The sequence below is a fragment of the Humulus lupulus genome, chromosome 5, assembly GCF_963169125.1.
Source record: "Humulus lupulus chromosome 5, drHumLupu1.1, whole genome shotgun sequence".
In the NCBI taxonomy this organism is placed as follows: Eukaryota; Viridiplantae; Streptophyta; class Magnoliopsida; order Rosales; family Cannabaceae; genus Humulus; species Humulus lupulus.
The window spans coordinates 152,455,624-152,480,973 of record NC_084797.1 but is presented as its reverse complement, the minus strand read 5'-3'; the positions used below and the strand labels follow the sequence as shown (position 1 = coordinate 152,480,973).

The following is a 25,350-nucleotide window of genomic DNA, read 5'->3' as shown; positions in this document are numbered from 1 at the left end:
CGATATGTTACTGAAGGGACTCTATATCGACGGGGGCATTCGTTACCTCTCCTACGGTGTGTTCTGCCCGAGGAAGAACAGGCTATCTTGCAAGAAATACACGAAGGCTTCTACGGAGACCATGCTGGGGGGTAAAACTTGGCTCTGAAGGTATTGAGACAAGGCTATTTTTTGCCCACGTTGACAAAGGACTCGATCTCGTATGTGCATAAATGTGACAAATGCCAACGCTTTGCCATAGTTGACCGAGCTACTCCTATCGAGCTAACCATGATCTCATCCCCTTGGCCGTTTGTAGTATGGGGAATTGACTTGATTGGTTATTTTCCGATAGGAAAAGGAGGAGTTCGTTATGTTGTTGTCACCATCGATTACTTCACAAAATGGGTAGAGGCCAAACTCTGGCAACCATCACCTCGAAGAGAGTCCTGGATTTTGTTGTAAAAAATATCATATGTTGATTTGGGCTCTCGAAAAAGATTGTGTCTGACAACAGAACTCAGTTTGATAGCGATCTCTTTACAAAATTTTGTGAAAAATATGGCATAACCAAGAGTTTCTCGTCGGTAGCATACCCATAGGCCAATGGGCAGGTCAAGGCCATAAACAAGACCCTGAAGGCAAGCTTGAAGAAACGATTAGATGAAGCCAAGGGATTATGGCCTGAGCAGCACCCGCTTGTACTCTGGGCCTACCGAACCTCACATCAAACCTCCACAGGATACACCCCTTTTTCTCTGACCTTTGGAAGCAAGGCTATGCTCCCGATTGAGGCATTGGTGATGACCCACAGACAAAATACCTTTGATCAAGATCAAAACCATGAGGTACTTAGTGCATCCCTTGATCTAATCGAGGAAAAACGAGAGGCATCACAATTACAACTCGCCCATTATCAGTAGAAAATCACTCGCTATTTCAATTCGAAGGTAAAAGGATGTAGACTCGGATTAGGTGATTTGGTTCTTTGAAGGGTGTTTTTGGCAAGTAAAGATCCCAAGGACAGTGTGTTAGGGCCGAACTGGGAAGGACCGTACGAGATCGTGGAGAACTTGCACGAAGGGACTTTCAAGCTAGCTCAATTCAGTGGAGAAATAGTTCCACGAACCTGGAATGCCTTACACCTCAAAAAGTAATATCAATAATTTAGTTGTCTTTAATGTTTTTGGGATTACTGTTTATGTAAGGCTTATCTTTAAAAAGTAATTTCATTTTAATAACAATTGGATTATTGCGTAATGAATTTTATCGTTTTATTATCGCGGGCTCACTTTGTAAAAGCAACCTAGAACATTTATAAGTTTCGGTTGCTTTGGGGGCACATAACCGAAGAGAGCTTTTAAAAGAGTTCAGCCTATTCAGATCTAAAACTTAGAGTTTGGAAAATTTGATTATTCAACGACTTTTTAAAGCTCGGATTATCAAAGTTTAACACGAAATAAGTTTGAGAAATCTCTAAAAATAAATGAGGTCCAAGACCTGATTCCTAACAGGTACAATGCTATTAAACTGACTAAAATCTCTAGATATAACTAGGTCTGAGGCCTGATTCCTAACAGGTACAATGCTATTAAGCCTATTAAAACCCCTGGATACGACCAGGTCCGAGGCCTGATTCCTAACAGGTATGACGCAATTAGGTGGGAAAAATCTTGGATACAACTAAGATATCAACTAAAATTAGTTAGTCGAGCCATAAAAACTCTATCCCAATCTAAAGACAACCCCTAAGATTTCGAGTGTACAAGAATCCAAGAATTCACAAACATGAGAAAACAATAGACAAAGGGGAACATGAATAGATCACAAGTTAAATATGTATTCAAAAGCACATTGTTATCTTAAGGAAATAAAAAACCTCGATCTGAGACCAAAGGCAATTGTTTTTGTCCCTAGGGACTTAGTTACAAAGCATAAGAAAAAAAGAAATCATTGAGGTTCATCGACTCGTTCGGAGGAGGTCACTTCCTCGCCATCCCCTTCAGTAGCATCAGAAGCCTCGACAGTCTCAGAAGGTTCTCGTGATTATCGAATCTTGAATTTGGCAAGATAAGGTTCCTAGAACCCTTGCTGTATGAAAGACAAGTTCCCGTCCTAGTTGAAAGCCCAACACCAGTAAAACATCTCTTCCATTTGATTCGATGACTCTGCAATCTTTGATCTCGCCCTCCTGGCCTCCTCCTTGGCTTTGGCCTTGACCTTGTCAAGCTTCTTCTTGAGCCCCTCCTTCTCAGCCTACAGCTGGTCCAGGTGACGACTCACTTCCACAACTTGATTTTTGGCAATCTGCTCACCTTCCTTTGTAGATCGCTTGCTCTCTTGGGAGAAAACCAGGGTAGCTTTTGCGGACTGCTCGCTTTCTTGGGTGGCGCTCAAGGCGGTTTGGAGCTTGTCATTCCTAGCTCGAACCCGAGCAATTACGCGGAGTTGAGTCAGGATAGACTGTAACAGGAAAAGTCAAGTCAAGGTTAGTTTAAAAAAGAGAAAAGAAAAAGACATGTTAGAAGAATGAAAGGGGCTCACAGTGAGGTTCATCCCCATGGCAAACTCGAGTATGTCTTCAGGAGTATGCTCCTCCGTGGCCTTGAGATCCTTGACGTTGGCTCTATAGGCATGGCCCACCATATGGCTCGCCATCTTGTATACAGTCCCTCAAAACGTCTCCAAGATCCTTGCCAGATTGAGTGGCTTCACCGGGATCTTAATGAAGAGAGCTTTGCCTTGGATCGCTTAAGGAACCGAATGAGGTACATGTCGAGGAAGGGGAGGCGGAGCCTGGAGAACTGTGACTGTCGTCACTGGAGTTGGAGGTTGAGTCTATTGTTGTTGTTCCCGAGTGGAGCTGGCTCCTTTGTCTTTGGCTGGAGACTTGGTGGAAGTCCCAGTCTTGGAGGCATGTTTCTTTTTCAATCTGGCCCTCTTCACCATGGGACCAGCTCCGGTCCCGCCAGCCTTAAAGACACCCCTTAAACCAGAGGCATCTACCAAGTCCATCTCTTCACCTGAAAAAAGAACGAGCAGAAGATTCAAATACAAAGGATAATTAGTCAAAGTGATACAAAGACAAGAACAAGAGCAAGAACCCTACCCTCCGAGCTAGGGGAGGAATCTACTACGATTAGCTTGGGGTTATGAACTGGACTAGGTACAACCTCTAACTCTTGGACTACCAGAGGTGGGGGAGAGTCTAGAATTATTACATCCTAGGTCCTAACGGGTTTAGGTTCTTCTTTCGAGCTGGACTCATCTATAGACTGCCTAAAGCCGGGGGCAAATACGCCCTGATGTAAGGAAGGTCATGTCCTACGATTTGTCACGTATTCCTCAAAAATGGAGGATCTATCGTGGAGGGTATTGTCAACCACGATGGTGCATCTGAGATAGCTATGGTCATAGCGTATCACCAAATGATCCACACACTAAAGGAGTGTTGTGTTCAGGTCTGGGTCAGTAGGATGGTGACTAACGAGCTGGTGGGGGTTGAAGCGAGTTATCCTAAAATAGGCAGTAGCCTGATCTAATTCTCTATATGGGTTACATTGGCCGGAGGGGCCGACTGTTGCCCCAGACGCAGCTAGCTCTGGATCAGGACCCTGATTATCTTCAAGAGCTCTCCTTTTGCGCACCAGCGGTGCCACGTCTTCTTCCTCCTCAGTGTCTTCAATGGCGGGCGAGACTCCTTGAGGAGGGGGGAGCTCGGGAAGAATGGGAAGTGAACCTCGTGTAGTGACCCAAAATTGCTAGCATGGCTTAGTGCCTTGATTAGCATGCTGGGAGGGCATAATTGGTTTATATGTGTGTTTAATTAGTTAAATGCGTGAGTAGGTGGCATGCATGATTAACATGACTATGTGAGTGTGTTGTATGCATGTTTATGAGTATTAAATATGCATGTGGGCCCTTTAGTGTTTATAAGGGCATGTATGTAATTTTGGCCCATTAAGGGCATAAATGTGATGTTATGCGATAAATGGTTGATACCACATTATTATGTGGATATATTTGCAGTATATGACTCGAGACGGTCCTAGTGAGTGGATTAGCGAAATTGTCACATTGGGGTTTCAATACCCGGCTCAAGGGAGCATGAGGTTATTTTCGGGAAATTTAGAGAATATTTTGGGATTTATTAGATATTGAATAAGTATTTGATAATTATTTGGACATGACGGGATTACTTGATAAATGCTAGGAACACTTGAGGAATTAGCGGGAATTGGGGAAAAGACTATTCTAACCTTAGAAATCATTGGGAAGGTTGAATAAACTTAAGGGAAAAAATGGCATTTGGGTTAAGGATATACACAAGAAAAGACTTAGGAAATGAACCAGAAACTCACAGAATTCTCTCTCTCACCTCCTACACATTCTCTCTCTCACTCTGTCTAGAATTTAGGTGAAAGTTGGAGAATTGAAGGAGACCAAGCTGAGAATTTGGAGGAAACTATGTTGGGATTAGTCAGAGTACTACTAGGGATCTAAGCTGTAATTGAGGTAAGAAATTCATACTGAGCATGTTGAATTTTCTTCTGAAACTATGTTGGAAATTAGAGTTTGCATGAGTCTTAGGTTGCTAGCTAGTTTTGGTTGAATTTGAGTATTTTATAAGAGTAAAAATTGGTTGTGAGTTGGATATAATGTTTAGACCAAAGGGATGGGAATTCTGGGCTTAAATTCAAGTTTGGCTGCTGGTTTGGGTGTGAATTGAGGTTAGGATCGAGGAGAAACGTTAAGAAAATGGAGGATTTTCTGAATTTAGGGGCTCGGATCGCGGCCCTGTTCTTCAGGCGCCGCAGCCCGCATGAGGTATTGAGGCTGGGGGCCTCTGTTCGTCAGGCGCGCCACGACTCGGAGGAGGGCAGGTCGCGGTACATGTCCCCCATCAGGGAGGATTGAGCCTCTGTCCAAGGGGCAAGTCGCGGCCCTCAAGGGCAAGTCGTGGCCCTAAATGGGGAATTAAGGGAAAATGGGGTTTAAGCCTCGGGGAGGCTCGGGAATTCAAACCTAAGCGCTCAGGACGATTTCTACTACCTGGTTTATTAGAAATTGAGGTCCCGAAGACTAATATTTGTTCCCTAAGTATTTATTTGGATTAGAAATTGATGGTTACCCATTGACACTGTGACTAGCTTTATCGCTAAGGCTCAGGACTTAGGATCGTGTTTGGAACCGTTCTGTGTTCTTCGCTCTGGATTCGAGGTAAGAAAACTGCACCCATATGGTTGTGTTTGGGACTAAGATTCCATGTATCTGGATATATGTGTTATGTAACTATATTATTATTATGTGAAATATTAAAGTACAACCTAAGAGAGCTGGGGCTGACGGTTAGCGCATTGGACGCGGCTTGCCCACTATGAGCCGAGGTCACCTAAATAAAGAATAGGCTCGGCCTAAGTGAGCTGGGGTCAACTTAGTAAACGGAGGGCTCGGCCTATGGGCGCCGACCCTAAGCATTTGTATTACTGGTTAAAATATGTTCTTGAAAGTACATGTTTACTATTACTAGCTTGATGCTTATAATCTGTTGGGTTTCTGAATGATTGTTTTGAGATTGATTGAATGCTACTGCTGTTTATGTGTTCGCTGTTTATGGTTTTCTTGCTAGGGATTGGCTCACGGGTGCTACGTGGTGCAGGTAAAGGCAAAGGAAAGTTGGACCAACCATTAGTTGGAGAGCTCTAGGGGTGGAGTGTACATAGTCAGCTGCTCGACCGCCACGACCAAGGGAAAGTACAGGGACAGAGGCCTAAAACTTATATTTTGCCATTAGAGTGGCTGTTGTTTGTGTTAAACTTAAGAGGAATGTAAATTGTCACTTAAACCATGCTTTTGGGATCCCATGTCCTAAACATCTGTTTTAATGAAAATTAATCTGTTTACAATCAAAATATGTTAACCTTAACCTGATAGTTGACTTTAGGAATACAATATTGTTCAAGTGACTTGATTAGCAAGTCTTGCACTTTTTTAAAATACACAGTGTAACGGTCTAGGTTATCTAAGGCGTTACACCTCGTGTCCTGAGAGCCAATGTTTGGCCTTTGCTGATCAGGTTACAGGCCACCATGGTAGCATCGTTCACTACCTGACAGAAGTTCTTCTCCTTCGAAGGAAGACAAGACAGCGTCTCGTATTGACCCCCAAGGGTCTGAGACTGCTCTGTCCTTGCAAATATAGCTACACAAGGAACGAACTCAGTGAGAATGATTAAAAAAAAATGAAAATGATAAGAGAGTTCATGTACATAATTCATAAAGTTAGTGGACTTACGAGGGCGGTTGAAGTATCAGTGATCGTAGTTCTTGAACCCATTTGACATAAAGAACTGGTCTTTATAGTCATTTGGGTGGCTAGGGAGGTCAATGACAGATGTCGAGTTGGGGAAGCGAGTGAGGTAGTAAAAGCCATCACCTCGCCCCTTCTGGTCAGGACTGGCCTTGAGGCAGAAGAAGTACATAATTTCTGTTGGGGTGGGGACCTCCCACTCGTGCCTCAAAAATAGATATTTTAACCCCGCCAAAAGCTGATACAAGTTTGGGGGGAGCTGGAACGGAGCCAATTCGACGTAGTTTAGGAAATCCACAAAGTATTGGTCTAAGGGGAGGAAGACATCTGCCTTCAGGTGCTCATCACTCCAAGCCCCAAAATCATCTTGTAGAGGGGTGCAACTCCGCTCTCCTTCCAATGGAGGTCATACAAGGAGGTTGTTGATTCCCATCTCGATTTCGTGGCTCAGTAGTATTTTGTTCACTTTCCCTTGCGACGTTATTTGGGACATGATGTGCTCGGCCTCGAATAAAGTGTTGGGGTCGACGATAAGTTCCCTCTCCACCACTAGATTGAAATGAGCAAGTGGATATTCGGACGTGATCTGCTTGTCCTTGTTCTTGTTCTAAGTAGAGGAGCTCATGACGTTTTTCTTTGGTGGGGCCATTATCTAGCTCGCCTGACGATAAAGTGGCCTATTAGTGGTGACCTAAGACAATTACTAGCTACGACGATAAAGGTACGGTGATCCGAGGGTTTATGTGGTTTACTTTTGTTGATTAAAAAAAAGTTACATGAGCTAAGATGTGTCCTAGCATCAACGCGTAGTCCTAGGCCACGCGCTATGAATTCGTGAAATTCCCTGATACTTCAGATTCGTGTGTCGGACTCGTCAAACCCACTACTTTTCTTTTGAAAGCAGTTTCAAGCCGCTTAAGGAATCGTGACCCTTAAGATACCTAGAGCCAAACCTAAAAACCTCTAAGCTTCTACATCCAAACAAGTATCCTAATCGATTTACCAGTGACATTTTCTTTGTAAAACCCAGAAAATTTGCCCAGTTTTTTAATACTTTATTCCTAAACAAGTCTAGTCTCATTCATTTAGCCTAAACCGAACCCTATTTAAACTCAGGCATGACCAGAACATGAAACGATATTGAACAAATAATGTTTTTCAAAGTAAAAAACTCACTAGAAAATAAAGAAAAGAAAGACTCAAACCATATGAGGAAATACTTACAGTTTATATGTTCGTTCGATGAGAATGTCGATGCGTCCACAGGCAAGAGCTTGAAAGCTTCTGGAAGACTGAAGGGTGATGAAGGTTTTCGGGAAAAGTTTGAGAGAAAAAGAGAATTTTTGTTTCTGTGGATGCTAAAAATTCCACAACGGTAAAGGACACACGTCACTTCCCTAAGGTCCCTTGACGGTCCAAAGTAGCCATGTCTAAAGTCCCGTAAGGTCCACTTTGTGGATGGGTGAGGCCCACTTGCATTGCAAAAGTATCATAAAAAGCATCAAGCGCCTCGCGCGCACCCGTCACCTCGCATGCCCCTAGAGCCACATGCATGCCTAACGTCTCTCGTGCATTAGGCGCCTCACGCGCGCCCAGTGCCTTGCGTACATCAAGCGTCTTGCGCTCGCGCCCAGGGCCTCGCGGAGAAGGGCCTCGCACTAGGCGTGCACCAAGGCTTCGCGCCAAGGGCCTCGCATCAGGCGTGCACCAAGGCTCTGCGCCAAGGGCCTCGTGGAGAAGGGCCTCGCACCAGGCGCGCACCAAGACTTCATGCCAAGGGCCTCGTGGAGAAGGGCCTCGCATTAGGCGCGCACCAAGGCTTTGTGCCAAGGGCCTCGCAGAGAGGGCCTCGCACCAGGCGCGCACCACGAGCCTTGTAAAGAAGGGCCTAGCACCAGGTGCACACCAAGGCTTTGCGCCAAGGGACTCGCAGAGAAAGGCCTCGCATCAGGCATGCACCAAGGCTCCACACCAAGGGCCTCGCAGAGAAGGGCCTCACACCAGGCGCGCACCATGGCTTCGTGCCAAGGGCCTCGCAGAGAAGGGCCTGGCACCAGACGCGCACCAAGGCTTCGCGCTAAGGGCCTCACGGAGAAGGGCCTTGCACCAAGCGCGCACCAAGGCTTCGCGCCAACGGCCTTGCAGAGAAGGGCCTTGCACCAGGTGCGCACCAAGGGTCCATGCTAGACCCCGTGTCTCGTCTGGATGGAGGTCTGCGAAAGGTGCCTTGCCTCATCATATGAGGGAGACCAGTAAGGGCCCAACCATCATTTGGTATCAAGCTGGAATTGGTGAAGGAAGCTAGGTATGTTACTCATGATGGCATACAAGCTTTCCCACCCTTAAAGTTTAAGAGAGCAGGGTGCATGATGAGAATAAGAAAACCCACGGGTGACATAAAGAAGACCATACAGATACGAAGTATGTGCGGGGGTACGACTCTGACTGCCTTGGGTGACTGACCCTAAAGGCCATGCCAGACAAGTAACGGTCGTACGAGTGAGGTACCTAGTGTGGTCCTTACCAGCCAACCTCTGATACTCGTACTAAACAAGTAATGGATGCACATTCAAGTACTAAAGTGGAGGTGCTCCCATAGACCCTGACCATGTACTGAAGTCGACACCACAACCTTCTGCTCCACTATGACCTGTGCCACAACCCTGACAACGTACATATGTACAATCTTGTCCCCTGGGACCACAATGTATTGGGAGCCATTAAAGCCCCACTATAAATGGATCCTCACCCCTCCAGCAAAGGGGTTGAGAAATTTTTGTAAGATCAGATTATTCTAAGAGCCATATACGAATTTTTCTTCTATTGTTCACTTGCAATTTTCCTCCATATTTCTACAAGTTCCTTTGCGTTCATTAGAATCTGATTAATTTTTTGAGTTGTCATCCATATTTCGTTGACAAGTTTCTATCGTCAACAGTTTCTGAAAGGAAAGTTTTTGAATGCAAAGGTGGTAAGGTTCAGGTATGATCTCCCTATTTATACGTAAACTTTGAGAATTAATTCGGGCCATCCGATTGGGTCAGCTCGAGATCCAGAGGCCATAATTAAATGAGCCATGCGACGACAAAAAGTTGATAGGACAGTTATCACAGTCCTCGAAACCCGAACATACGCCAATTACAGACGGCCACATGTTCAACACTCGAGTAGTAGGCAGGCACGATTTTACATGACAGAAACCTAAAAGCCCCTACTGTGCATGTCAGAAAGTGATGACATCAAGCACGAGCAGGAGCTTGGGGGAAAATGTTGTACCCTAAAAATTAGCACGATTTTAATCACTCAGCTAGGGATACAGTTGACAAATGAATATATGGAAAAACAGACAAGTAGAAATCTAGCTAATGATGATGTGAGCAGCTCGAGTTAGGACTTGGCAACACAACATTCAGGTAATTATCAGGCCGCCTGACGATGGTCCAATTCGAGATATTCAGTACCCAGATCCCCTTTAGGGCGCTCTGAAGTTAATCCGAACTAAGGTTCAGATAATCTTCAATCACCAGTTCGATGAAGATATTCAGCTCGTGGAAACCTGGTCATGGCGCATATTGAAGGATCCCGAGAGACTCGGAGGTTCTTTATACGCTCATTAATGCCTAGACTGTATTGCACATTTATCATTTATTATTCGAGATAGCATAAGTATATTATGTTATGCAATCATATCCCAATGTAAATGAGAATTATCTGTATTAAATGTATACCATATTTATGCACACGGGAAATTCCACTATAAATATTAGGGATAATGGACAGAAAAGGGGACGACCTTTTTGTATTACTGAAACTCTGCAGAAATTGTGAGAGAAGAACAATAATATTGTCTCGTGAACTAGGTGGATTTTAACCACTGAACCACGTAAAATTGTGTGTGTACGAAAGGGTTCTTATAAGTCCATTACGGTTTGCAAATACGCAGTGATACTCTTATTAGATTTCTAAATCTACCATTGGCGAAAAACTGCGTCAACAGTTTTCAACACTTTAATTATTCAGAATTTCTCGAAAACCTGCAGGATGTTCGTTATATAATGAACACCATCTTGAAAAAAAAATTGTGGTCAAGACGCGCTACGTGTCCATATAAAAAGTATGTTGTATGAGTAGTGTGAAAATGAATCCCTACCATACAATCTCTAAAAAAATATTTAAAAATATATATTTTTTAAAAATTAAAAAAAAAACCTCGCGAAGCTCGTTTATGTTTTCTAATTTAATTATAATTATTGTTATAATTCCATATTGTAAACTAATGATAAAATAAACTTTTAAAACTAAAAAACAACAAATAAAAAGTACAACTATTATATATTAAAAATCTCAATTGAGAATGTATTTTCTTTTTTAACAAATTGAAAATGTATTTTTAAGAACTATTTTTTTACTATTTTAAAATGAGTGCCAAATTTTTAATATTTTTTTAGGCATGTAAATGGGGCGGGTCTGCCCCACCCCGCCCCACAAACACCTTGCCTTGCCCTGCCCTGCCCCAATTAGTTTCTTGGAGCGGGGCGGGTCGCCCCACCCCTGCTTAATCGGGGCGGGTCTGCCCCGACCCATTTGCACCATTTAATTTTTTTTTTAAATAAACATTAAATTATACTTTTAGAATTCTCCCAAAACCTATTATTACAATTCTTATTTTTTTACACTTCGTATCAACTACACCCTCAAATATTATATTTTGTTTTTTTTTACTTTATAATTTACAAAAATAAATACAAGAATAATGATTAATTATATAACATATTTTTCAATATTTACAATTATTTCATAAAGTAGTTGTGGAATAAAAAATTATATAAATCTTACACTTAAAGTCTATTTAAAATTAAAAATATTCTAAACTACATATAAAATGTCAATTTTACGTATTATGCATGTTTATAAGTAGCATGAGAAAATTAGGTTAGAGTATAAAAAAAAAGTTTTCAGGGCGGGGCGCCACTTGAATTCATAGCGCTGCCCCGCCCCGCCCCGAGTTCACCCCGTCCCATTTTGTCATGCCTACTTTTTGAGTAAACAAATTTTTAATATTTTTGTATATGTAAAATAAATTTTTATCTTTTGAAAATAATAATTGTAAAATAGATTTCCAAATTCAACTAATTTGTAATAATAGAAGAGGAAATTACATTTTATATGAGATTTTTAATAGAGTGTGCAAAAATATGGCTTTTTTTTCAAAAAAAGTTAATCTATGACTTTTTTTAAGAATTTTCACTTTTATGGGTTTATTTTCCCATATTTTTGTATAAAAGTTGGTTTATGCCACAGTTTTACTCTTAATCAAATTTGGAAGGGTATGTTTGTAATTTGATTATTATTTTTTTAGGTTATTTGTTTTTTTATATTGTTTTTATATGACTAATTTTATAGTAAATTTTTCTTTGGTTATTTTGCAAATTTTTTTTGTAATATGAATTGTTTTTAAAATTATTATTTATTTATTATAAACATGTTATTTTTAAGATTGTACATTTTTTTTTTCAAATCCTGGGTAGGGTAACCAGTTACTTGATTGATCTTAAAAACAAATCCTAGAGCTAGGTTAAATAACATGCACCAGGAGGGGTAACCAGTTATCCTGAGATGAGTAACTTTCTGTCATAAGAGGGGTAACCAGTTACCTAAGAGAGGTGACGAGTTACTCATATTAAATATGAAAAGAAACATCAAATTTGAAGGAAAAAATAGAAGAATACTTCATTAAAAAAGGAAGAAGAAGTAACTATGATTTTAGTAACATAAGTAACTAGTTACCATAAAGAAACCATAAATATACATACACCAGAACGTGAAAGTAACCAGTTACCCTCATAATTATACACACAAAGAATATGAAGGTAACCAGTTACCTATTCACGTTTTTATATTTTTATTAGTTTTCTTTCCAAATTTTGGTATTCCTATAAGTGTTACAGTAAAAAGAAAATGCTGAAAAAATTGATTTGAATTTTTTTTACATATAGTGGAAAAAAAATATGTAAAATAATTATGTAATGTTAAAATATATGTGTGAAAAAAAAGAAAAAAAAAGAAATAGAATGAGAAAAGAATAAGTACAAAAATGAAAAAAAAAAAACAAAAGAAATGATGAGTGAAAAAAAATAGATGAATAAATAAGAATGAAAAGAAGAAGAAGAAAAATAATGGAAAAATGAAAAGAAAAAAAAATATGAATGAAAAAATTAATAGAAAAAATTAGAAGAAGAAAAAAAATCTCATATGTGTGGAAAAAAAAATGGAAGGAGAAATAATAAATACAAAATTGAAGAAAAAAATAAAATGAATAAAAAACTGAAAAAATCTGAAAAAAAAATACAAATAAAAAAAAAAAGATAAATGAATAAAAAAAGAAAAAGAATGAAAAAATGGAAAGAAAAAAAGATAAAGAAAAAAATTGGTAGAAAAAAAAAAGAAAAACTACATTCAAAATTAAAGAAAATATAACTATACATTTCCATATTTTAGTTAGCTACTAATTATGTTTCTATACTTTAAATTTTTCTCTAATAAATTTCCTATAAAAATTAAGAAAAGTATAACTTCTATATTTTTTTTCTATATTTTTTAACATTAATAATATAAAAACCATAATTTTGAAAAATTCTCCTATTAGAATGTTTCATTGGCTTGGCGAGAGTCCAAACCGTACAAAAAATTCTTTTATTCAGAAAAATATATAATATAATATATTAATTTCTCTCTCTTCAGACTATCAAGGTTCGTAGTTATCTTCATATTCTTCACCAGCGATTCTTTCCAGATTGATTTTCTAGCTTGCAATTCTCTTCGCTGTTCAAAGCAAAAAAATCTTCAGTGATCGTTCCGATTCTCCTCCGCCATGGCTTACGAGGACGATCCGTACGCCCTCCTCTTTTTTTCGTTTTCGTTTTATTTTCCTAAAAGGATCAGGGTTTCGTTCGATTCAATTCAACTCATTGTTGTTGTTGGTTTCAGGTACCGAGACGAAAATGGTGAGCCATTGATGGACTACGACGACGTTCCCTCCGATCCCGATCAAACCCCGGAGCCCAACCAGCACCTCCTAGATGACGATATTCTTGACGATGACGGTTGGCACGACAGGCGAGAGCGGTCGCAGACCCCGGTCCACGGCACGGATGCGTCCGGCTCGAAATCGAAGCCCAGAAAGAGGCTGATCAAGAAAAGCCAGGTCGCTAGGGAGGATGTTGTGGCGTCGGAATTTGTCGATGACGAGGATGGCGATATTGAGGCTTTTATTGGGGATGGGTTAGAGGGCAAGAGGAAGAAGCTTGGTGGGAGCGGGAAGGACAAGAGACATAAGGGGGAAAAGAACTTTGGGAACAAAGCTGGATCGAGTTCGCGGTTGTCGAAGAGGGGGTTCTCAGATAAGGCGGCGAGGGAACAGGATGGTGAGGTCAAGGAGCTGTGGGATACTATTGCTGGTGGTGATTCCGAGGTTAAATTTCATCCTTCTTTCTTGCTTTTATTTTTGGTTTCTGATTTAGTCGTTGCTACTGACTTTTTGCTGCGTTAGAATTATGTTAACTTTCTTGTTCTGGCTACTTAAAATTGAATATGGCAATCTAGATGTTCCTTTTTGTGTTTGAATTTGAGTGTATACTTTGTTTTGTATATGGTCTAATCGAGAATGTGATGAGTTGAGTTGGTATACGGACCAATGTTTAAAATCAAAAGCGAAGCTGGCTATGGTTCCTTACATGCCGACCTTGTCTTCTTAAGTGTGTGTCGGGGGCTTAAATGGTTATCTATTGCATGCTTGTTATCTTTTGATTTTATTAAAATAAAGCTCTTAAAGTTTACTTTCTTGAATGGAGTAGGATGATCAAGAGGGTGTCAGAACTATGGATGACGACAACTTTATAGATGACACTGGTGTAGATGCTGCTGACCGGTATGGTAGTGACAATGAGCGACGCTCTCCTCGTTATGCGCCTGAGGTTTGTGTTTTGTCCTTTGGGCGCGTACATGCATACACTTTCTGAATTGCTGTTACTCAGTCACCGTATTTAGCATCATCTTTTTGTTTCACCCCCCCCCCCCCCCCCTCTCTCTCTCTCTCTCTCTCTCTCAGTTTTTTTTTCCTATTTGGTGGGGGGTGGGGTTGTTAAATTCTTAGAAGATATACACATGGTTAGTATGTTCTTCATTGAATGTGGTCCAATTTTATTTTCAAAATGTTTGGTATTGAACTGTTGATACTATATACCTGCAATTGCTTGTTAGGCTACTATTTTTGTTGCTGTATTGTTATAATTGTTTGGGATTTTGCTAGGCGGAAGAGGTTGATGAAGATGAAGAAATTGATCAGCTTTTTAAGATGGGTAAGAAAAGAAAGAAAAATGAAAAAAGTCCTGCAGAAATTGCACTGCTAGTTGAGAATGTCATGGCTGAGCTTGAGGTCACAGCTGAAGAGGATGCGGAACTTAACAGACAGGGAAAACCTGCCATTAATAAACTCAAGAAGTTGCCTCTGCTTACTGATGTTCTCTCAAAGTAAGATGGTTTAATGTGATCGTCTTTTAGCTGCACTTGTTTCCATGCATGTATTTAATTAATGTACATTATGATTTTTTTGGGGTTCAGGAAACAGCTTCAACAGGAGTTCTTAGATCATGGAGTGTTAAATTTATTAAGGACCTGGCTTGAACCTCTTCCAGATGGAAGTTTGCCAAATATTAATATTCGTGCAGCAATTTTGAAGATTTTGAATGATGTATGTTTGGTTGCCTGCCTCCTTAGTTTGATAAGTTTGGCAATCTGTTGATGTATCTGAAATTTACTTCTCTCATGCAGATTCCAATCGATCTGGAACAGTATGATAGAAGAGAGCAACTGAAGAAGAGTGGTCTGGGAAAGGTGAGGCTTTCGTTTGACTAGATAATCAATTACACAAGTTTGTGAACATGATTTGAAAGAAACAAAATGAACTATTATACTTTTCATTTTTGGCAGGTCATTATGTTTTTGTCCAAATCTGATGAAGAAACCACATCAAACAGAAAGCTTGCAAAGGAATTAGTTGATAAATGGGTAAAGTGTTGATCTTGATTAGCTCTCTTTTACTTTAATTTGAACCCAAACATTTTTGACAGTTCTCTCTCTGCAGAGTCGACCAATATTTAATAAAAGTACGAGGTTCGAGGACATGAGAAATGTTGAGGATGAGAGAGTTCCATACCGAAGGCCTATGGTCAAAAAGTACTTTTTCCTTCCCTGGATTCATTTATGTAGTTGGTCATATGCATTTTGATGTAGATTGTTAGAGCACTCTTAACTCTTAATAACTCTTAATGGATACTCTACTCCATCTTTTAAAATACATCTCCAAAATATATTTTTTTTCTATTTTATCTCTAAGTTTTACATTATACCCTACATCAGTTTCTCTGTATATTTTTCTACATCATTTAAATATTATTTTTTTAAACATATTTTATTAATTAAAGAAAAAATAATTAAAAAAAAGAAATAATAAATATATATACTAAATGGGAGAGGGAGGAAGTTTATAAAGAAAAATAATAATATTAAAATATTATAAAAATGATATATAAATGTAGATACGAATTAATTGGAATTTGTGCAAAATTATTATAAATATATGTATAAAGAAGCTGATGGAAGATGTTTTTGTTTTTGTGAGTTGTAGCTAAATATTATAGAGAAAGTGTATTACAAAATACATCACCAAAATATATTTTTTTTATAATTTACTTCAAATTTTTACATTATACCATACATCAGCTTCTTTATTTTTTTCTCTATATTATTTAAATATTATAATTTTTTAAAATATTTTATTCATTTTAAAAAATAAAATAATTAAATATAATAGTATCATATATATATATATATATATATACAAAAGTTTATAAAAAAAATAATAAAATATTTATAGCTTGATAAATAGTGTTTCACTATATATAGAGAAATACTATTTATTTAGGTAAAAAAATATAACTTTACGTTACCCATTGGAAGACTATTTAACCATTTTTTTTCTATATTATAAAAAATGACATTTTACATGGAGTGCTCTTAGTGAATTTTTTTTTTTTTTTGTTGGTCTTTTTCTAATCTATGTTATGTGTACTAATCACACAGGCCAGTGAATAACTCAGCCAGAATGGAATCTAGAGATGGTGATATGGAATTAGATGAATTTTCTAGGTAAGATGTCACACCAGTTTTGATCTTGAGACAATCAGATTGAACCTCTCATCTGCTCTACGCTTTTTATAATTGTTAAATATTTAATTGCAGGGAGCGCAAATCTGGTCAATCATCATCTAGACAACTCACTACAAGGCCAGAAGCAACTCCAATGGATTTTGTTGTACGCCCACAGTCTAAGATTGATCCAGACGAAATTAGAGCCCGTGCTAAACAAGGAATACAGGACCAGCGCCGGTTGAAGGTTGGTATTCTTCTTCTTAAATAACTATCAATTGAACTTAGAAATGTTAGGTATGTCTCTACTCTTAACTCTATTGAAATGTAAATAAAAATGAGTTTGTAATCAATGTTCTGTAGATGGTACAAGAAAAGAGTATATTTGCTGCAAATTATTCTAGTTTTACTAAATTGATGACAGTTGAAACAGGTTACATTGAAGGGCCTAGGCTGTGATCAATTAGAGTCAAATTTACTCTTAGTTTCTTGTTGCATTTACTCCCACGGCTTCTAATTGTGCTTTATGCATATATTTGTATGTATATATATATATATAAATATTTGTATTGTCTTTTTAATTTATTCTTTGTGATTTAATCGTTCATACTGCAGATGAATAAAAAGTTGCAGCAACTAAAGGCACCGAAGAAGAAGCGGCTTCAAGCCACAAAAATTAGTGTGGAGGGTCGTGGTATGGTGAAGTACTTGTAATAATGTGATGAAAGCTTGAATAATTGGAAGAGGGTCTCCTGGTATGATCTTTTCAAGTTGTGCCAATTTGTCGTCTGGTAAACGAGCATTAGATTAAATCGCCACAAGCTTGAAGCAACAAGTAGCAGGAGGATTTAAAGATGTCTTGCTGTTGTATGTGGCTGAAGCAAAGGAAGAGAATCTCTGTGCCACTGTTTATGGTACTCTATAATGCATTTCTCACAGAAGGCTCCTTCTGCCTTCCTGTTCCTGGATTGGGTGCTCTAAATACGATCACTCAAGAAGGTTAATAACGTCCTTTCAGCATAGCATGGTTACAGATTGTTGGCTATTTGGCGGTTGTGAAATTCCATTGCCCTTTTTATAATGTTGAAACTATTATAAATGCGGATTTTATGATTTATTTTCACGGACTGCTGGTTGTTGTGTATCATTGAAAAAGAAAATTGAAACAAAAATCCTAACGGGAAAAATAGTTTATTCGAGTTCTTTGGGATGATGGAAATTTTGGTGTTTACATATATATTGTCGTAGTAGGGCCGCATTATGGTGGGGTTGGTTGAAATGGGTGATTGACATGGGAATAAAGCTCCTTCTTAGTCCATTAGTTTGGGGTTCTATGTTGGTCGGATGATATTGGTGACAAGTGTGTGGAGTGAGGGGAGTTACTAATAATAGAAAAGTATGATATCTGGGTGATGATGAGCGACAGTTTGGATAATTTTTTTTTTTTAAAGGGTAATACCATTTTGGATCTTTTTGTGCAAAATTGTCTGTTTTTTAAATAATAATTTCGACTTTCTATTTTGTAAAATTTTAGTTATTTTTTTTAACGTGTACCTCTAGTTTTATCTAGTTAAGTAATAAAAAAATAGATTTTAAAATAGAAAATAAATAAAATTTATTTATAAATAAATATATATTTTTAAAAGTAAAACATTAATTTTTTTTTCTTTACTCTCCCTGCTCTTTGTCCTCTCTCTCCCCCTTCTGACTTCTTCGTTTTTGATTTTCTAGGTAACTTGTAGGAAACTCTCTTTCTTTGTAGCACCAATAACCTACCACCTCTGTTGATGACACGTGTGAGTCTTAAAGTTTGGAAGCTCTCGTGATACTTTTGTTGACGATGCGTGCAAGACTTGAAGCAGATTTGAGAATGACTTGGGACTAAGTAGGGTTCTTCCAAGTTCGACGGCGATCTACACTAGGTTGAGGTTCGATTTGCACCAGGAGGCCATTTCGACCTAGATCTGGGCTCGGGGCACGATGGGTCAGCAACGACTTCAACCTTCAAGCACGGAGGTCGATGACAACTATTTCGACGTTGAATCTGGGTCGAGGTCCTCTGATTGCGATGGGAAGTTCTTGTTTTTTATTTTTTTTCCTTTTGTTCAAACCTGTAAAATTTATCTGGGTTTTGATTTGATTTTCTGTGTAGGAAGTTTAGAAGGGAATTTTTTTTTTTTTTTTTGGGTTTTGTGAAGACATAATTTGATTTGTGTTTGTTCTTGGGTTTAATTGTCTAGTTTTATTGGTTTTTGTTGATTTTTTTTTTCATTAAGGTTTTTGAGTTTGTTGCTGTCTGACTTTGGATTGTATATGTTTATGAGTTTTTGTTGGGTGAGTTTTGTTCTAATGGCAACTTTTTGATAGAAATATGATTGAATATGGGTTTGGATGATCAACTTGAACATGTTAATAAGTTTGTTCTTGAGTTTAGATTAAAAAAATTTGGGCTATGTAAATATTGGATTTTGATGTTGTAATGTTATTAATGATATAATAATTAGGTTTTTTTTATTTTAAATTTGATTTTTTGTTTATTAACATTATTTTAATTAATTATATATACTTTTAATATTAAAACATTTTTTAATTATTTTTTAAGTAATTAATTTATAAAAGTAGGGGAATTTAAGTCATATTGAAAAAAAGTTTGATCAAAATCAGACTTAGGGTATTATTTTGTTCAATTTTGTAAAATGTAGGGGTCAAATTGTCATTTAACAAAATAGAAGGTTCAATCGGTAATTTTGCACAACAAAAGGTCCAAAATAGTATTATACCTTCAACTATAAATATATTTATTTCCTCTAGAAGTATCGATTAAAATATTTTAATTTTTATTATATAGTATTGATTGGAACACTTAAATTGTATACCTTTTTACCTAATATGTATTTCATTCACATGATTAAAAGTAATGTGGTATTATGTAACAATATCTACTGTGGTCCCTACCTAAAAATATCTACAACAATATATATAATTAAAACTAAATACACATTATAATTTAGGGATTTTTTCCGTAATAGCCTAATACTACACTAAATTTACTTATATACCACCACACGGAAAAATAAATTTTTTTACGGTACCAATACTTTTTTCTTCATAAATGCTACTTATTAACAAAACGGAAGGAAAACCCCTGAATCCTTCTTCCTCCCGATTCATTCACGGCAACGACCTCCGACAATGTGAAAACTTTATTATTGTTGCCGATCTAATTGTGCAACAACATTAATCATCAAGACAACAACCACTCCGTTAAAATGACAAGACAATATTTAATCTCAGACAAAATCAAGACAAAAATAGGTAAGCAAACAAAAACCCAATTTATAATTTGGCAAAAATTCAATCATCAAATCTATCTGAAAAAACTTATAGTTGATGTTTTAATTTTTGTAGAACAATTCCGATCAAGGGAGAAAGTGTTGAAAAACAGTTGCCCTATCAATTAATCTAAAAAAAAATAGTATAATCGAGTATGTTTTTTTTTCATACAAATTCTTTACATTATTCATCAAATTATGTTGCAATATAATATAGTCAAAATTATTTTAGTTTTTCCTTTGATTTCACTTATATTTGTTTGTTGATGTGCCGTCAACGTAAGCTCACCACAAAAGCAACGTTAAATCAATAGTGGTCTCTGTTGTTGTGTTATTTTTGTGTTGCGATAGCATTGATGTCATCGAACCTGAGATATAAATTGTATAATTTCTACCCCTAACATTCTAAAAATATCTTGTATTATGTATCTTTCCAAGGAATGAAATCAATACCGATTCTGGTACAAATTCAAATCAAAAGTTGAAAAAATAATCATCCTTAAGTAATTATTGACATGTCGTGTTTTCGAATATATGTCGCGTTGCTTTAGAGTTGAGCCTTGATAACAAAGGATTGTAAGTATGATAGCCTAATCCAAAAAATGTGCAGTCACAAGATCACCACAAAATCAACAATGGTCTTGGATGGTAGTGTTGCTGAGAAAATCAGAAGAAGAAGAAGAAGGAGAAGAATGAATGAATGAATGAAACAAAGAGATGGAAAGAGAGGTGTTGGGCATAAGAAAAGAAAAAAGAAAGATAATGAGTACTAAGCATTGGAAAAGAAAAAAAAGAAAAGATAAGAAAGAATAATGTAAAAAAAAAAGACCACAAGATGTCAAATGCTCATAAATGTCTCACAAAATTTTATGCAGTTTTTGTTTTTATTGCAATAAAAAAACTATAAATAATACTTTTTACTTTTTCCACCCATCTCTCTCTTTCTTTTACTTTTTGAAAAAGAACTTTTTCTCTCTCTCTCTCTTCATTTGCATCAAGCAATCCATTTCCTCTATATTATTATTATTATTATTATTATACATTCATTTAAAGTGCTGACACTAACAGTTAGTTTTTAAATTTTTAAATAATTTGTCATACAATTTATGCCATGTTGGTCAACCGTTTCTGTGACTCATAAACATCACTTAGAGTTCGTTCTATTAAATTGCTCTTAAGGTGCTCTAGTGTTGTTTATATATATATATATAAACATAACTCAAAAAATTTGAAAAGCAACTTTAACATTGATAATAAATACATGTCTACAATCACATATGCATTACCTAACTAAAAGATAAAAAAAAAATTCTTACATAATCCATAATTTAAAAAAATAAAATAAAAAATACATTCATATGATGCACATCAGAGATAAGAAAACAACACACACGCACACTCTCAACAAAACAAAACTCATCAAATATCATAACAACAACTACGCTACAATAACAACAAATAAACTACAAAACAGCCCCAATATTTGATGATCCACAGTCATTCCTGAAAGGAGACTTCATAGCTACTCCAGGCTTGACACTCTTCTTTTGAATGTCAGAAGTAACTTTAATCTCAAGTACTAATTGAACAACATCTAATTCAGGAACATATACACCATCACAACTTGACTGCAACATTAAAACAATTAATTAATAAAAATACCACAGTCACTGTCAACGTTTACCAACTACTTCTTCAACAAAAGTACTCAGTCCATCAACTGTTGACCATCGTCGACCCTCTTAGTCCTAGTGGATTCTTCCTTAAAGCGCTTGATGTAGGCCTTGAGGGTTTCAAGGGGTCCTTCCCTTATGTTTTCCAAGGCACTGACCGCAAAGCTCACCTTCCTAGTCGCTATAAACTGCCTTCATAATAAGGAGGAGAGCTGGTGCCATGAATGAATGGAACTTGGTTTGTGATTCTTGAAGCACTCGTCAACCAATTACCTCAAGGTCAACGTGAACATGTGGCACTTTGCGTCCTGGGAGACCCGATGCACCAACATCAATTGGTTGAACTTTGACAGATGGTCAGTGGGGTCCATGCTGCCATTGTAAGACATGATGGTAGGCATCTTGAAGCTTCGTGGCACTGGGACTTCCACTATGTGGGGAGCACACAGCTCCCCATCCTCATCCTCTGAGTGATAGTCCTGGCCTTGTCTTAAGGCCATCCCGAGCATAATATTTTTTAAGCTCTCCAATTCCGTGCGGAGAGGGTTGCGGTCTTGAATGTCACTTTGTGCCGGGTTTCTCTCTTCTGAGCATTGAGATCGTCTCGGAGGTCTGGCTGACCTTTCCTTCCAGATTTCTCCCTAGAGGCTGTTATACCCCTACGGGCATTTAGGCCATCTCGTAGGTTTGGTTGACCTTGGTGGCAGCCACCGTCCTTGGGATATCCTACTTCAGTCTCCCCATCAGACTCGATGCTTTCATTATTAACCGAGATGTTGAAGCCTTGCTCTTGTTTAATGGAGACATTCCTCCGGTTGGCCCTTCGGTCAGGGGTTCTGCAAGGATGGCGAGGTGCTATGGGGACACCTCCTCCAGACCTAGCACGATCTGGCTCGCCGTGCCCAGGCGGAATGCCTGCGGTACCACGGGCGCTGGCGGCCCGACGATGTCCTCGGGCACCTTGCCCCTTCTTCTTGCATGTTGGCCTTGAGGCCATGTTGTGTTCGGGGGCTCGATGAAACTTCTTCTACCCCAGAGTTGGGTTGTCATCGACTTTATCCTTGCCATGCTCTTGTGGCGCAAGTGGGTCTCTAGCTCTAGCTGGGTGCGCAGGTGACAAACCAGCTGGCGGATCTTGCGCCATGACAGCGTGGTGCTCGAGAGGCACACTTGCGACATTAACAGGTGGCACTCCAGCTGAGTGCACAGGTGGCACAACAGCTGGCTGCCTAGACGGTACTTTGCCATGCGAGTCCACTCGCAGCCCTTGAGCTGCCAGAGTGGCCTTCATGGTGTTAACCATCTCGTACAGGGCAACAATATTCCCCTCTTGGGCATCGAGTTTTTGCTACTGGGTAGCCACCTGATCGCGGAGCACCACCGCCTCTTGTGGATCCTCTGCATCCATAAGATGAGCATAATCCTCCTCGTTATATTCATCATTGCCTCCATCACCTATGCCGTCGTAATCGGCCTTTTCGTCATAATCCTCTTGGACCATCTTTGAGAGGTCTTGTGGAGGTGGACGACTGGTTTCTCCTCCCTCAGATCGGATGGGAGGAGCTACATCATCTGGTGCATTCTGTCTAGTGGTCATCATGGATATTTTTCTTCAAGCTTTCTTCAGGCTCTCAATGAAAGCACCAAAATGTTGACTGCCTTTTTTGCTATCAAGTTAATCTAAGAACTTGACAGAAACTATAAGAAAATAACATAGAGATTTTACATGGTTCAGACTATAAAAGAGCTTTAGTCCACGAGTCTCTGGTATTAGTGAGTTTGAAGCTTGTTTGATCAAGCTTCAATGGAGTCTAAGGCAATGTATATATTTATCTGAGTTTACAATGCTTAACTAGCCAAAGTTTTGAATCCTTTACAAGAAGATACCCCGACCCTATTTATAGAGGCCTGGGTCATTAATGCCCTTAAGGAACAATTAATACAACATTCCCCATTATTTGGGAGTAAACTGCTATTTAATTACATAGGGATGCACTAACAAAGACCATGGGCCCAGGCGGATTACGCGAGGCCCATTTGTAGAAAGTTGCCTACCAACTTTACGGGGAACAGGTATCTGACCATGTCAGGATATAGCGCATGTCAGGCGGTGTCGTGGGAAATGCTGATTGTCAAGGGTACGAATTCGACACCACTAATCGAGGCTCACCAAAAGTTGTCAGATGATCTAATGGGCCATAACTGTGACGACTGACACCTTGTAGCTACTCCAGGTTTGAGGACTATAATCCTAAACCTGGGAGATTGGCAAATGAAGAGGGTGAGGACCATCTATATGTTCCTTGGGCTGTGACCTCACTGGGAGACATCCACACCTTGGAGATGGGTCACCAGACGTGGCCTCGCCTTGAGACATTCGTGCCTTGTGACAAACCTTGGGGCATGGCCTCACTTGGAGACATCCATGTCTGGCCAGATCATAGTACGATAACTCATTAGTGCTCGAGGAGCTTAATTACTCCTTTAATGAATGCCATGTGTCCTCTGGTGAAAACACAGACAACAATTGTTGTTTAGTTTGAGGTCAAAAATGTTGTTTTATTGAACTTAAACATTACATTAAATTAAGTCATAATTAATATTTTTCAAAGAATTAATATGACTTATTTTATAATTGAAAATATTTGAATATGATTTAATTTATGTTTATTTTGTAGGGAATATGTTACATATTTGGACTCTTGAAAAGCATGAAAAAGAAGAAAACAAAGTGGCAAAAAATAGAAAACTTAGGCCCACATTGACAAAAGTTTTCTTCCATTCATCTAGGCCCACATCCATCAGCTTCTTCTCAGCCATGCCTTAAGCTCCACGGCCCAAGACTTCACAAGCCCAGCTGCTCCTTTCCTTCCCAAGAGCTACCTCAAGAGAGAGAGGATCCTGACATTCTTGTCAAAGATTTCTAGAAATTTGCTCAACATTTAGATTTCAAAATTTTTCTGATGAGTCAGTCAAACTAAGATTATTCCCTTTTTGATTAAAAGAAAAATCAAAGCTTGGTTAAATTCCCCTCCCACGGGGTCTATAACCACATGGGATCAATTTTATAATAAATTCTTGTTGAAATTTTTTCCTATGTCTAAAACTGATAGTCTAAGGAGAGAAATCTCCGAGTTTTTAAAAAAAGATAATAAAGAGTTTTATGAATGTTGAGAATAATTTAAAGATTTATTATTAAAATGTCCTCATCATGGTTTTGAAAAATGAATACTTGTAAAATATTTTTATGATGGTTTGACCCCCTCTAATCGTCAAATGATTCAATCTACACATATTATAAATTTTTTACAATTTCAAGGGCAAGAGGCTTAGGACGCCCTTGAAGATTTTTCTGTCAATTCACAATAATGGAATTGTTTTGATCCTAGGTCTAGGTCAACTAATTCACCAAAAAGAGGAGGAATGTATGAAGTAAAAGATGAATTACACTTAAGAACATCCTTACAAAAATTAGCAAGAAAAGTAGAAGCTTTAGCCATATACCAATCTATAAATTGTCCAATGCAACCCAGAAAAGATGTTTGTTCTATATGTTTTAGGCCTTTCCATAATGCCCAATCATGTCCTTCTTACCAAGATGCCTTTTATGAGGAGGCCAATGCTCTTCATACTTACGGGAAACCAAATGATAGCCCATTCTCTTCCACTTACAATCCAAATTGGAGAAACCATCCAAACTTTTCATGGAGACAGAACCAGTCTCCAATGAATCAAGGGCACCGATACAACATGTAAAACCAAAATCATGCCCCACAAAATCAGCTATATCCTCAAAGGAAACCTTCCTTAGAAGAAACTTTACAGCATTTTATACAATCCAATAAGCAAAT

At 38.3% G+C, this 25,350-nt stretch overlaps 1 protein-coding gene and 1 non-coding gene across 3 annotated transcripts; one reads left to right on the top strand and one right to left on the bottom strand.

The window, feature by feature from the left end:
• Positions 1-12,977: 12,977 nt before the first annotated feature.
• Positions 12,978-18,832, top strand: LOC133777759 (protein IWS1 homolog 1). Of its 2 annotated transcripts, XR_009868813.1 has the most exons (12): positions 12,978-13,179; positions 13,276-13,759; positions 14,142-14,261; positions 14,597-14,817; positions 14,908-15,037; positions 15,118-15,180; positions 15,277-15,354; positions 15,431-15,522; positions 16,429-16,494; positions 16,588-16,741; positions 17,110-17,493; positions 18,226-18,832. XR_009868813.1 is itself a non-coding variant. In XM_062217494.1 (11 exons), the coding sequence occupies exons 1-11, from the start codon at positions 13,160-13,162 to the stop codon at positions 17,206-17,208; spliced, it is 1,527 nt and encodes a 508-aa protein (XP_062073478.1). In that variant the 5' UTR covers positions 12,978-13,159; the 3' UTR covers positions 17,209-17,713. The 2 variants fall into 2 exon arrangements, 1 of the variants encoding a protein (XP_062073478.1); XM_062217494.1 differs by lacking the exon at positions 18,226-18,832 and having other exon boundaries at positions 17,110-17,713.
• A 5,778-nt stretch (positions 18,833-24,610) lies between these two features.
• LOC133781258 (small nucleolar RNA R71) lies at positions 24,611-24,717 on the bottom strand. The gene has a single exon (XR_009870044.1). It is a non-coding gene; the product is annotated as a small nucleolar RNA R71 (small nucleolar RNA).
• Positions 24,718-25,350: the final 633 nt, after the last annotated feature.